This window comes from Antechinus flavipes, chromosome 3 (genome assembly GCF_016432865.1).
Source record: "Antechinus flavipes isolate AdamAnt ecotype Samford, QLD, Australia chromosome 3, AdamAnt_v2, whole genome shotgun sequence".
NCBI lineage: Eukaryota > Metazoa > Chordata > Mammalia > Dasyuromorphia > Dasyuridae > Antechinus > Antechinus flavipes.
In genome coordinates this window covers 586,187,370-586,199,879 of record NC_067400.1, presented here as the reverse complement: position 1 = coordinate 586,199,879, position 12,510 = coordinate 586,187,370, and the positions used below count along the sequence as shown (strand labels likewise).

The 12,510-nt window shown below is 40.2% G+C and overlaps 1 protein-coding gene across 1 annotated transcript in view; it reads right to left on the bottom strand.

Moving 5' to 3' along the window:
* Positions 1–12,510, bottom strand: part of UBR4 (ubiquitin protein ligase E3 component n-recognin 4) — a 144,832-nt gene that overhangs the window by 99,177 nt on the left and 33,145 nt on the right. Inside the window, exons 24-34 of the mRNA XM_051988364.1 lie at positions 12,367–12,489; positions 12,055–12,284; positions 10,067–10,191; positions 7,083–7,180; positions 6,037–6,194; positions 4,918–5,127; positions 3,726–3,827; positions 3,372–3,472; positions 2,911–3,109; positions 2,396–2,584; positions 1,136–1,199 (exon numbers count right to left, since the gene is read on the bottom strand). Of these exons, the coding sequence (XP_051844324.1) occupies positions 1,136–1,199; positions 2,396–2,584; positions 2,911–3,109; positions 3,372–3,472; positions 3,726–3,827; positions 4,918–5,127; positions 6,037–6,194; positions 7,083–7,180; positions 10,067–10,191; positions 12,055–12,284; positions 12,367–12,489 (1,599 nt within the window). The remainder of the gene's footprint in view (positions 1–1,135; positions 1,200–2,395; positions 2,585–2,910; positions 3,110–3,371; positions 3,473–3,725; positions 3,828–4,917; positions 5,128–6,036; positions 6,195–7,082; positions 7,181–10,066; positions 10,192–12,054; positions 12,285–12,366; positions 12,490–12,510) is intronic.

The window sequence follows — 12,510 nt, the reverse complement described above, 5'->3', positions numbered from 1 at the left end:
TCTCTCTTACTTTTGTTCCCTAACTCTTCTCTTGGGACTTTAGGAACCTTCAATCAGTCCTTTATCTTCCACTGACAGCAGCACTCATTTAATAATAATTAATAATAATCATAACAGCACACACAGCACTCTAAGGGCTGCAAAATGATTTACAGGATATATTAAATTGATTCTCAAACAATGTTGGGAAGTAGATGCTAAAGTATTATCCCTATTTTACAGAGAAATAAATTGAGGATGAGAGAGATGAAGCAACTTGTCCAGGATCATAAGGGAACAAAAAAGTGACTAAAAAAGGCAGAATTTGGATTGAGTCTTATCAACTCCAAGTGCTGCCTACTGGCCTTCACCACCTAATGACTGTAACAAAGTAAATGCTCAGACCATTAAAACACAAGAAAAGGGGAGCAGCTGGAGAGATCACGAGTTAGCTTAGGACAAATTCTGGTCAATCCCTTGTGTCTTTTTGTCAGAGACCCAACTGACTTTATTCTACCCTCTTTGATGAGGACAAAGACTGGCAAGAGGAGAACTGGCTTCTAGGAGGGGACCCAAGGCAAACAGTCACCATATACTCTCAAAACTACCACCTGATATTCAGCCATTCCACAGGGGATGAAATGTCACCTGAATGCAGAAATTATGAATCTCAGCAGAGTGACCTGAGGACCTGAACAAAGCAAGGCAACCTAGCTTCCTGGGGAATTTGAGGGAGAGACATGCAGAACCCCAGAAGGTCACCATATACTCAGTTCACTAAGCAGGGTGTTGCTTTATGGAATGCAGAAGAATTTTCTGTACCATGACAATGTATTTTTTTAAACAGTAGCCACATGATATTTTAGGGCTGGCTCTACTGAAAGCCTGTTTCTCAGAGTATTTGCAGTCTCCTATCACTCCCTGACACCTTGAAAAGGCCTAAAGGCATGCAGTTGACAATTACACACTTCTAGGTCTTTGAGATACAGCCCTTACTCCCCAGAGGACAACCAGGGATAGAGATCAAGGCTGAGAAGCAGTGCCGTTCTGGTGAACTGAAGAGAAAAATCAATCAATACCCACCTACGGTGCACATTACCCCCAAATTGTTTAACTCTCACCCACCCAACTAACAGTTGCTTCCCAATTTTCTTACCTTCCCATGCATTACATTAGCATTCATTTTTTCAACTACATTCTTCTGAGACAAGTATTTCTTACTGTTGAAGAAAGGAAATACAGAAAAAATGAGGTGTTCAGAGAAAGGAAACGACTTTCTGACTCCATCAAGTCCTCAGTTACCAGTAAAGTTGGTAAATGAAAAAAAAAGAGAAATTAATTCTTAACAAAAAAAGTGTGAACAGAATGTACTGAAATTGAGTGAACAACCTAAGAGTTAAGCTATATGGGCCTTTATCACTAACCCTTTTCCAGCAATGTGTCCCATACCTCAGTTTTCTCATCAGTGGTCTACTAAAACTATGACGATGTATACCCAATCATGACTTTTTTAATGGAATAAATCAATGAAAAAGCATCATTATAAGGAAAATGACAAAGATTTTCAAGTTTTCTTCTCCATTCTTTCACAACTCTCCCCTTTCTTGTCAACTCCACCCCTCCCCCACCTGTAGCATATCTAGTATTAGCTCATTTTTACTACCCACCTAGACAACTGTAACCTCCTCCTCCCATGAATCTCCCCCCCAACACTCCACACAATAAATACTTCTCTAATCATTGTTAAACTAACCTTCCTAATAAACCGATTGAGTCATGTTGCACAATCACATCTTCAGTGTTTTACCTACTATGTCCATGTAACAAAATCAAAACTCCCTTATGCAACATTCAAGGTTCTATATAATCTGGTGCTGCCCTGTTAACCCCAAAACACACACACACACACACACACACACACACACACACACACACACACTCACTCTCTCTCTCTCTCTCTCTCTCTCTCTCTCTCTCTCTCTCTCTCTCTGTCTTTGCCTCTCTCTCCCCTTCCCTCCCTCCTTGTGTCTCTGTCTCACTCTTCTTTGCTCTTTCATCTCTATAACTTCATTATACTCTTCCTTGCCCTTGGAGTTATCTTTCCTTCTCATCATTGTATTTGTACATGTTTTTTAAAGCCCAATTCAAACTTCCACAACTAAGCATTTCCTGACTTGCCAATCCTCTGCCAACTGCCCAGCCAGCCCTCTAATGACAATTATGCCTCAGCATCTTAGCCCTTCCCAGCTGTAAACTTCATGAATAGGAGGAGCTCGACCCCCCAGACTCCTTCCTCCTGACAAAAGTGCTCGGCTGAGGATTTGATCAGCTGAATGAGGAAGTAGTCAGCAAGGATTCACCTCCAAAGCCCAACTCCAGGCCTCATTTCTCCTCATTCCGTCTCCTTTCCACTTACCATCTGCTCAACCAGTCCACAGCAGCACCATGAAGCTGGAGGTGGCCAGCACCTTGGCCTGCACTGGCCAGCGTCGCCATCACAACCATGAGTTCAGGAAAACCAGCGCCATCCCCATTGGCCAGCATTTCTGTCGCCATAGGGATCAGGGTGCTCAGCAGCACGGTGCAAACACCTTCCCCAACTTGGCTGTTGAGGAGAGAAAGCAGTGAAACAATGAGACACCAACAGGAACTGGGTCCTGAACTGGCTGACATGTGGGACACCATGTGGGCAAACAGAGCCCGGACTGTGGGCACAATGGGAGCACACCCATCAGTCACCTTCATTTCCCACGGTTATGCTCCCCAGCCCCATCTAGACAAAAATCTCAGTGTAGCCCTGCACACAGCCCTGGTTATGCATCCAGGATGGAGCTGAGGAGAGCGTGGGACTGAGAGCAAGCAGACAGTGGACAACACATGTTTTTGGTGTTCTGAAGGGGCATTCAAGTACACTAGGTAAAGATTCTCTACCTGTTTTCTCGAACAATGTAGGTGGTCAGTAGCTGCAGCAGCTGCCGGTTCTCCTGCACCACCTCCAGCTGGTCAGACTCCTTGGGGGGTGATGTGGTCATGCGAGTGAGCCAGGCCTGGAGCCTCACAGGTTCCACACATGCCAACTGGGCGAGGGAACCGCAGAGATGGAGCAGGCTGGGGTTAGGGCTCTTCTCAGCTAAGGACAGAGCAAAGGGCTTCAGTCAACACAGCAGGGGCCAGCCAAGGGGGAGAAGAAAGGCAGATGGGAGGAAATGTGGGGGAGGGAAAAGGGAGGCCATTTTAATCGTGTGTTCTGTCTCTCTCCAAAAATTCTCCTGGAGAGATTCTCCCCACTTGTTAGTATTTTCATGCTGCTGTGACACTCTGGCAGAAGGTGGCCCAGTTATTAGCCAGACATCAAAGTTCCCATAAGGAGATTATTAAAAGCTGTCACTCACTCAGCTGGAAGAGTTTGGTGAAGAATTTCAGAACTCGGTTACAGAATTTAGCAGAGAGGTTCTCATTGGCTGTGGCCATCATGATCTGGACAAGTTCTCCACTAGGAGACAGAAGAGAGAGAAAAATGGAAGAATCACATTAAGTCCCACAAAAGGCATCCATTTCCATTTCCTCCCTATCACTTCTCTTTCCAGTGGAACCACTCATCTCTGAGCGTGACTGGTTCAGGCTAGGACACCCTCCCTCACTCTCACCCAGCTACCTCAGAAAGCAGGAAATAAAAGTAGTTGCTCTCCAGATACACAAGCCCCTAGTCAGACTTCGCAGCCCAGCAGCATGCCAAAAAGTCTCACCTCTCAGTGAAAAACTCCTCCATAGCTTTGCGAGCCTGGCTACTTTCCAACTGCTTCTCCAGATGTTGGAGACACTCTTCCAAGATGGACTCATCTAGCCCACTGAGAATCAAAAAGGAGAAGATGACATTGAGCAATCAGGTACCTTCTAACAGCTTTCTGAGCATTCATAATACCCACATAAATGAACCGTGAAGATGTCAAAGAAAATGAAAGCCGTGGTCAAGAGTCTACTCTACTAAAATTATCAATCTTTTCTAAATTATACTTCTTTGATCTGGCTTTCCCTATCCTCTGTGCCTCCCGAATTAATGAATGGAATCACTACCTTTCAATTGTTTGCAAAGATGTGATTCAGCAACAAAAGCTATGAGTTCTAATCCTCTTTTTGTCTTGGATACCCTTGGGTGACAGGAGGGAAGTCACATTTGCCTAATAATTTTCAACTCCTCCAAAATAAAAAGGCAAAATGCCCAAAAAAGAATAAAGATTTTGATGAAAACAAGCAGACCCAGAAATACATTATACATAGTAACAATGTGCGATGATCAACTATGAAAGGCTTGGTCATTCTCAGCAGTTCAGTGATCTGAAGGAATCCCAATAGAATTTGGACAAAAAATGCCATCTGCATCCAGAAAAATAATTAAGGAGACTGAATGTAAATCAACACACATGCTATGTTCATTTCTTTTTCCTGTTTTTTGTTTTTCTCTCTCCCATGGATTTTCCATTTTGGTCTCTCTCCCAACATGATTCAAAGCAATGTGTATTAAAAGTAAATAAACTTACTACAATTAAAATATATATATATATATATGTATATATATATATATCTATCTACTGAACAAACTTGGTCTCCTTGTCATCAAGATGACGGATACAAGGCCCAGATGTTAGAGGCCTTAATCAGACATTTGTAAAATTTGTCATAAATGGACAAAAACAACATGTCATACAGTTTTCTGTAAAAATGTAAAATTCACACAAGAACCTATCACAAATCCTAGCAGGATTCAAATATTGTCCCTGTCTTTTTTTGTAATCTAACATTTTTCACTGAAGATAGGGCCAGTATCCAAGGATCAATTTTTTAAAAAGTTGCTATGTCCATCTGCAAGAACTCCATTACCTTGCCTAAGATTAATGACAAAGGGGCAGGTGGAAGCCAACAATGCTGAATCAGACTCACCTATTAGGATCTGCATGATTGGCCAAAATGTTGTAACACCCAGTGATCAGCTTCTCATAAACTCGAGCCAAAAATTCATCTGACTCAGCTGGGCCCAGAATCCTTTCTAGGGAGTTGCTGCTCATCTCAGCCACACTCTCAGTGCTTGTCTCCAAAAGAAGGGGCAGCAGTGTCCGGATTACCTGGGGAGGGTTTAACTCATCGGACCAACTTCAGGGAAGAAAAAGGAACTAGATCAGTTACTGTGTTCTTCTGAGACACTACTAGGCATTTCTGAATGGAAACACATTGATCTTTATTGAAGATAATTTCGTAAAATTTATATAAATTAAGATACCTTAAAACTAAGAAGTAATTGATGTCTCCAAAAGTGAAGGTACAAAAATAATTCCAGCACTTTGACTTACATTTCTTCTCCAGGGACTATGACCCTAATTTTATGTGAACTGTTCACAAAAGCATCACACCGTCCCTTGTCAGTCTACTCAACTATTACAATAGAAAGCCTGAGCTCCTCCTGGTGTTTACAAACCTTTCAAACAATATCTCCTCATCAATTGCCTACAATATCACCATTCCCCACATCTATCTGATATTGCTATCTTAAATACAGCACCTCCCTTCCAGAAATCACATGTAGGAAGCAAGGTGGGGACTGCCTCTACCTTCATATCCTAAGAGCTCACATTGATGGAACCTTCATAGTTTACAAATCAATTTCCTCAATATTGCCCTTTGAGGTGGGCAGCACAAGTATGATTGCACCAATTATACAGAGAAAACCAAGGCACAGAAATGTCAAGTTATTTGTCCAAAGGGTCAATGACAGACCTGAATCTTAAAACTTCATTCTTAAAACATTAAGCCTTTCCTCAATGCTCTTGCTTCATATAAAGATTAAAACCAGAAATATGACTCATAGCAAACATTTTCATTCCAATGGTCAACTGTACATGTATCCTCTATTAGACAAGAATTTGAGAAAGGCCTATTACCAACCCCCACAGCCTTCACTCACTATTATCTTTTCTCTAAATATAGACAATTCTCTCAACTAAAAAAACTAGGGCAAAAAGCACATAAAACTTATTCTTTTATTCACTTATATCAAATACTCACACAATAAGATCCCCAGTCAGTCTGACCAGAGAAAGGAGTGTGTGCTTCAAGGAAGCAGCCAAGGGCAGACTCTGGCTGCAAAGGGTCCCCAGGTGAGCGGCCTGCACAGCACTGATATAACTCTCTGCTGGAATTGTGTCATTGGCAAACGCATTACGCTATAAGGAAAGCAGAACATAAATCTATCATATAAAGTATAAGGAGCACACAATCTACATGTTACTAAATTTTCTCAGACGAAAAATGACAACAGAAAAAGTCAGCAGGGCTTGCAGACTAACGATTGTATTTTAATGATATGAGAATAAAGGAACAGACACTTAAAATAAGACAATGAAAACAGACAGCAACTAACTAGGTGACTAATCGTTAACCTATCTACCTCAGTGGAAGGTGTTCAAAGTCAAAGGAGAATACATGCATGTAGTTTGAAAAGAATTTGGCTAAAGGAGCCATGTCGCAGCAAGACCAAATGATGGAGTCATCTCAATATGTAGTGGATGATGGACTTGAGTCCTCAGGTAGACTGGATGACCACTTGTGGAGGAAGTATTATTAAGGGCATTGTTATTCAGGATCCAATCTGTTATCCACTATGATCAGGAAAGGGAGGTTATAGTCTCAGAATGATACTCAATACATGTAATGAGTGTGAGTGATCAGTCTTTCTAAAAGAACATAATCCTTCTTATATCAGGCCCAGGACTCTTGGTCAGTGAAGACAAGTTGTCTTCCCAGATGCAAATGAAACTTAAAAACTGCTAATCAACAGAATACTAGATAACAAATTTTACCATTTTTTTCCCTGATAGGATTAAGAAAACTTAAGAGAAAGCCAAACTGAACCACGGTAAAACATGGGAGCTTTCAGAACTGACGTGTCTCCACCTGGGCCCTACAGTGCATGGACCTTAGCACCACATATGTCTACTGTGTAAAGATCTTCTTGGAATCTCTCTGATGGACAAAGAAAGGGAAAAGAGCATAGACATTACATGTAGCATTCATACAACCGTTATTCAAAAAGATACCACAAACTTGCTCACCCAGGATCCAATATTGGGAAACTCATTTGTGTGAATATTGTTCCATGACTCACACAGGGCCTGCACAGATGATGGTAAATTCTGAACAAGTGTAGAACCTACAGGCAAGAGAAAGGAACAGAAACCATTGTCAGAAGAAAGAGAACATTTGATGACATCACCATTTAAAAATTTCAGCCCAATTGAAAAAGTTTTTCAAAATAATGATGAATGTTGGAGGGGATGCGGGAAAACTGGGACACTGATGCATTGTTGGTGGAGTTGTGAACGAATCCAACCATTCTGGAGAGCAATCTGGAACTATGCTCAAAAAGTTATCAAACTGTGCATACCCTTTGATCCAGCAATGCTACTACTGGGCTTATAACCCCAAAGAGATACTAAAGAAGGGAAAGGGACTTGTATGTGCCAAAATGTTTGTGGTAGCCCTGTTTGTAGTGGCTAGAAACTGGAAATTGAATGGATGCCCATCAATTGGAGAATGGCTGGGTAAATTGTGGTATATGAATGTTATGGAATATTATTGTTCTGTAAGAAATGACCAGCAGGAGGATTCCAGAAAGTCCTGGAGAGACTCAAATGGACTGATGCTAAGTGAAATGAGCAGAACCAGGAGATCATTATACACTTTGACAACGATATTGTATGAGGATATATTCTGATGGAAGTGGATTTCTTTGACAAAGAGACCTAACTCAGTTTCAATTGATAAATGATGGACAGAAGCAGCTACACCCAAAGAAAGAACACTGGGAAACGAATGTGAACTATTTGCATTTTTGTTTTTCTTCCCAGGTTATTTTTACCTTCTGAATCCAATTCTCCCTGTGCAACAAGAGAACTGTTCGGTTCTGCAAACATATACTGTATCTAAAATATACTGCAACATATCTTACATATATAGGACTGCTTGCCATCTAGGGGAGGGGGTGGAGGGAGGGAGGGGAAAAATCGGAACAGAAGTGAGTGCAAGGGATAATGTTGTAAAAAAAATTACCCTGGCATGGATTCTGTCAATATAAAGTTATTATTAAATTTAAAAAAAAAGAAAAGAAAAAGGTTTTCAATAGCATTACCTTAATATCTGAAAGAAAAAAAGAGGCACAAGACAAAAAACAAAAATGTCTCTCTCTAAATGACAAACTACAACTCAAATATCTCCATCACAAGTTGCCAAATAATTAAGAGGCATTTTGGAATAATGGCTAGCAAGTTTAAGAATCAGGAAGACCTGGTTTGACTTTCCTCTCTGAAAGCTACCAGTTGTGGGACCCTTGAAAAGTCACAGATATTCTCAAGTACTTCAGACACATCTAGAAGTCTATATAAGTTGTTTTAAAAAAAAAAGGGGGGGGGGGGAAGGGATAGGAAGGAATGAGCTTGTTTTTTTTGGTAGAGGGAGTTCCTTTGCTGAGAATTCTTCACATCAATGAAATCATTAATAGGAACTAAATAAGAATGAGGTTGATGATAGCAATAGTAACCACAACAAGAATACTATAGCCAGCATACCATGTGCCAGAGAGTGTGCTAAGCACTTTACAAACATTCTCTCATTTGATTCCTCACAACCATCCTGGTGGGTAGGTACTATTAGCCTTGTTTTACAGATAAGGAAACTGAGGTAGCTGCTAAAGTTCATCGAGTAGATGTGTGATGGTATGGTGATCCCTACAATTTAGGAAGATGACTTTAACAGCTGAATGAAAGACTGTAGTAGGGAAAAGACTTGAGGCAGACAGCACGCCCAGAAGACATGAGGTGACAAAGGCCTGCACCACTCGAACTCTACGGGCTCCCTGTCACCTCCAAGCTCAAATATAAAATCTTCCGGTTTGGTATTCAAAGTACTTCACAACTTTCCCTCTCCACACACCTTTACAAACTTTTTACTCCCTCAATCCAGTGACACCTTGCTATCCCACAAACAAGACAATCCATTTCAAAACTCCGAGCATTTTCCTAGCTATCCTATGCTTTCCTTACCTCAACAACCAAGAATCCCATTTTGTACAGGAAGCCTTTTCCAACCCATCTTAAATCTAGTATCTTCCTTCAATTTTATCCCATAATTTGTTTGTACATAGTTGTTTTGCATGTTGCCTCCCCATTAAAGAGTGAGCCTCTTACAAGAAGGAATTGTCTTTTGTCTTTCCTAAAAGTAACTGTTACCACAACAGCAGTGTCTGACATACCTTAGGCACTTAATAGCTTTATTATTGACTGACTTTAACAACTATAAGGAATAAAATAAGTAACTGTATAATTCACCCTTAGAATTACTTCTGAGGGAATCAAACAAGGCATTATAGAGACACAATTACCTAATCTGGATTAAAAGAACATAAATTAAATGACACAAAAATTAGCTTGGTCCTTCTAAGTATTCTTAAATACTTGCACTTCTAGAGTGAAAGGAAGAGAAAAACATCACTGAGCAGATGGAAAACCTATCTATCATAGAGAAACAAGGACAGACCAGAGATGGTGGTATCTCACTTGGATATTGAAAGAGAAAATAAAGTAGGCCAATAAGTGAAGATCTGGGCAGGGGAAAAGGGAAGGAAAAAGGGAAAGGAGAAGAGGGGAATGGTTACCATCGGACACAAGACCAAGGAGTATCTGGACTGAAATACATAGTAATTGAGGAGAAATAACATGAAATAAAAAATGAAAGGAAGGATGAAGAGAGGCTAAAAAGCTCAGGAAGTCTCATTAGTTCACTACAGTTCAGGTGCTCTATTTTATTAAGAAGCCACTGGAGTGTCACTGAGCAGAAGGTCCACATAATCAAAGTTGTGCATTATGGAATGTATGTTGGCAACAATATGAAGGATGAATCAGATAGGGAGAAATGAGAACAATTAGGAGACTACTATCCAAGTTTACATAGAAGATAAAAGTCTACAAAGGTGTGGACCCAAAAGGAAGACAGCTCTACAAAGATTTCCGTTTCTGAACTTCAGCAGGCAGCTATCCCTTACCCAAAGTATTGGACTTGCAGCGGCTCGAGCCTATTGCTAAGACAGCAGAATAACCTCCCAATTTCTCTTCAGAAGGTTTATTCTCAGTGGATCCCTCTTCAGAAAGGCTTTGCAGCAAATAAGATCTGTAAGAAGAATATGGAGAAATAAAATCAAGGCAAAAAATATATACACTGGAAGTCTATTCTCACTTCAGTCAAGAAAATCTTTAAGATATTGGGGAAATCACTAAAACTCTATGTATCTCAGTTTCCCTGTCTCACAGGAACAAAAATAAGGAATAAAACAGAAGCAGGGCAGACTGACAAGACTTTTACTCCAAAATTCTGATGGTAATTTGATGCTATTTAAACGAAATTAAACTAGTGAAATGAAAATAACAATGTTGTATTGGTCTATCCTTCTGTAGTCACTACTAACACAGAGCAGACACTGAAGATTTCCAATGGAGAAAGATCCAACAGCCTGGAAGACTAGAAACAACCTATGGGCCATATTTTGTCCTGCTCCATTAACATTACTGAGATAAGCCGCATAAAGCACCAGGAACTCCTTAATATAAGACTTTTAAAAAATGTTAAGTATTATTTTCTTTTGTTTCAATAACTAAACATTTCTACCATAGAATACCTACATACAATCATTTTCACTACCACTAATGATTCTTTTAACAGGGAAATTCCAACAGAAAATCTGAAAAGAAAACTGAATTCTAGATCTTTTAAAATAATTTCTAAGATCTTTAAAAGCTTTTTTTTTTCCCAAGTATTATTGACAGTCTTTCTCTTGGGGGCTCAGTTCCATCAAAATACCTCTTCCATCAAGATTTCCCTAATTTGGGGAAGCTAGATGGCACAGTGTATAGAGAATCAGACCTGAAGTCAGAAGGACCTGAGTTCAAATTTGGTCTCAGATATTTAACACGTCCTAGCTATGTGACTCTGGGCAAGTGACTTAACCCTAATTACCTCAGCAAAAACAAACAAACAAATAAATAAATAAATAAATTGGGGGGGTGGGGGGGAAGGTTTGCCTAATTTCCCAAAAGAAAGTGACATCTCCCTTGCTTCCTTTTCTAGAACCGGCCTTCCCACCCATGCCTTTTAGAACAGAAAGGGCTACATAGTTACGACCAAGGAGGATATATGTGGGCACCAAGGATTGGCATGTAGTCATTATGGATTTTCTCAATCAACAAATACTGATAATACAACTACTATTATGTGGAGTGCCTATGAATTTTTGGAGAGAGGGTAAAAAAAAAGTTATAATGTTTTGCTATTTTTACAAGATAGGAGGGAGAGATGGATTTCGTTCACTGAAAAGATACATATTTTTTTAAAAGGGGTCCTCATGTTTTAAAAAATTGACAACTACGACTCTACATCTTTCCATTGCTCTTATCCTTCCCATGGTGCCCTGTGTTATAGCTGTAACATATCTTCCCCCACTACTGATTCTAAATTCCCTGAGGGCTGAGACTGAAGCTAACCTTTGTTTGCCCAGCCTTGAACACTTGCCTTGCAAATAGTAATGTTTAATAAACAGCTGCTGAATTTAGTCAATATCTGGAAAATGAGGGAGTAGAAACCTTTCACAATTAGTGCAAGAACTTACCACATTTAGAAAAACTCTTCCCACCAATAACTAACCCACATAGTTAGAGAAATAATTATATACATATATATGTATATAGTTAAGAAATAGCTAGAGTCTAGACAAAAGCAGACCCTCCTCCTCAAACTTAAGTGTCCCTACATATTACTGAAAAACAAATCATATGTACCTTCCCATACAAAACAAGGAAACACTGCACAAAAGGGGGAAAAAAATCCCCAAAAGTAATGAATGATGAATTTTTGAGCCACCAGAGCTGTAAAGAATGAACACTCATACCATACACAACATTAGAACTATAAAAGTTCTGGGAAACTGGAATTCCCGGAAAACTGTCCTTACTCCCCATTTCTCTAAGCAATATACTACACCTAGTGAATGATGCGTAGGTATCAATCAGCTGTAATGTAGCAGGCAGCAGGTTCTTAGTTATCTCCGATGACTTATGAGGGTCGGTCTCAGCTGCCAACTTGGAAAAATGTTCATCTAGAGAGACCTGGACCTTGGAAATGGCTGCATCGAGGGTATAGATGGACTGCAGGCTGGGAATCTCATGTAACTGCAAGATGGTGGTACAGTCGATGCCACAGAATGATGAGATCTTAAAAAGACCAGACATTATTACTCAGGAGCACTAAGAAGGTCCAGTGGCTATATCAGCACCTCTTTGTATGAACACCTACCTGTCGAGCAAAATACTCTTCTGCTATTTCCACATCATATTTCACAGAATTGCACTTGGTGGAGGCGAGCTCTATGAGAGAACTAGCATGGTCTGCTTTCATGCCCTGCTGGACAAGGTGGTCCTGTTCATGGGACAGAAAAAG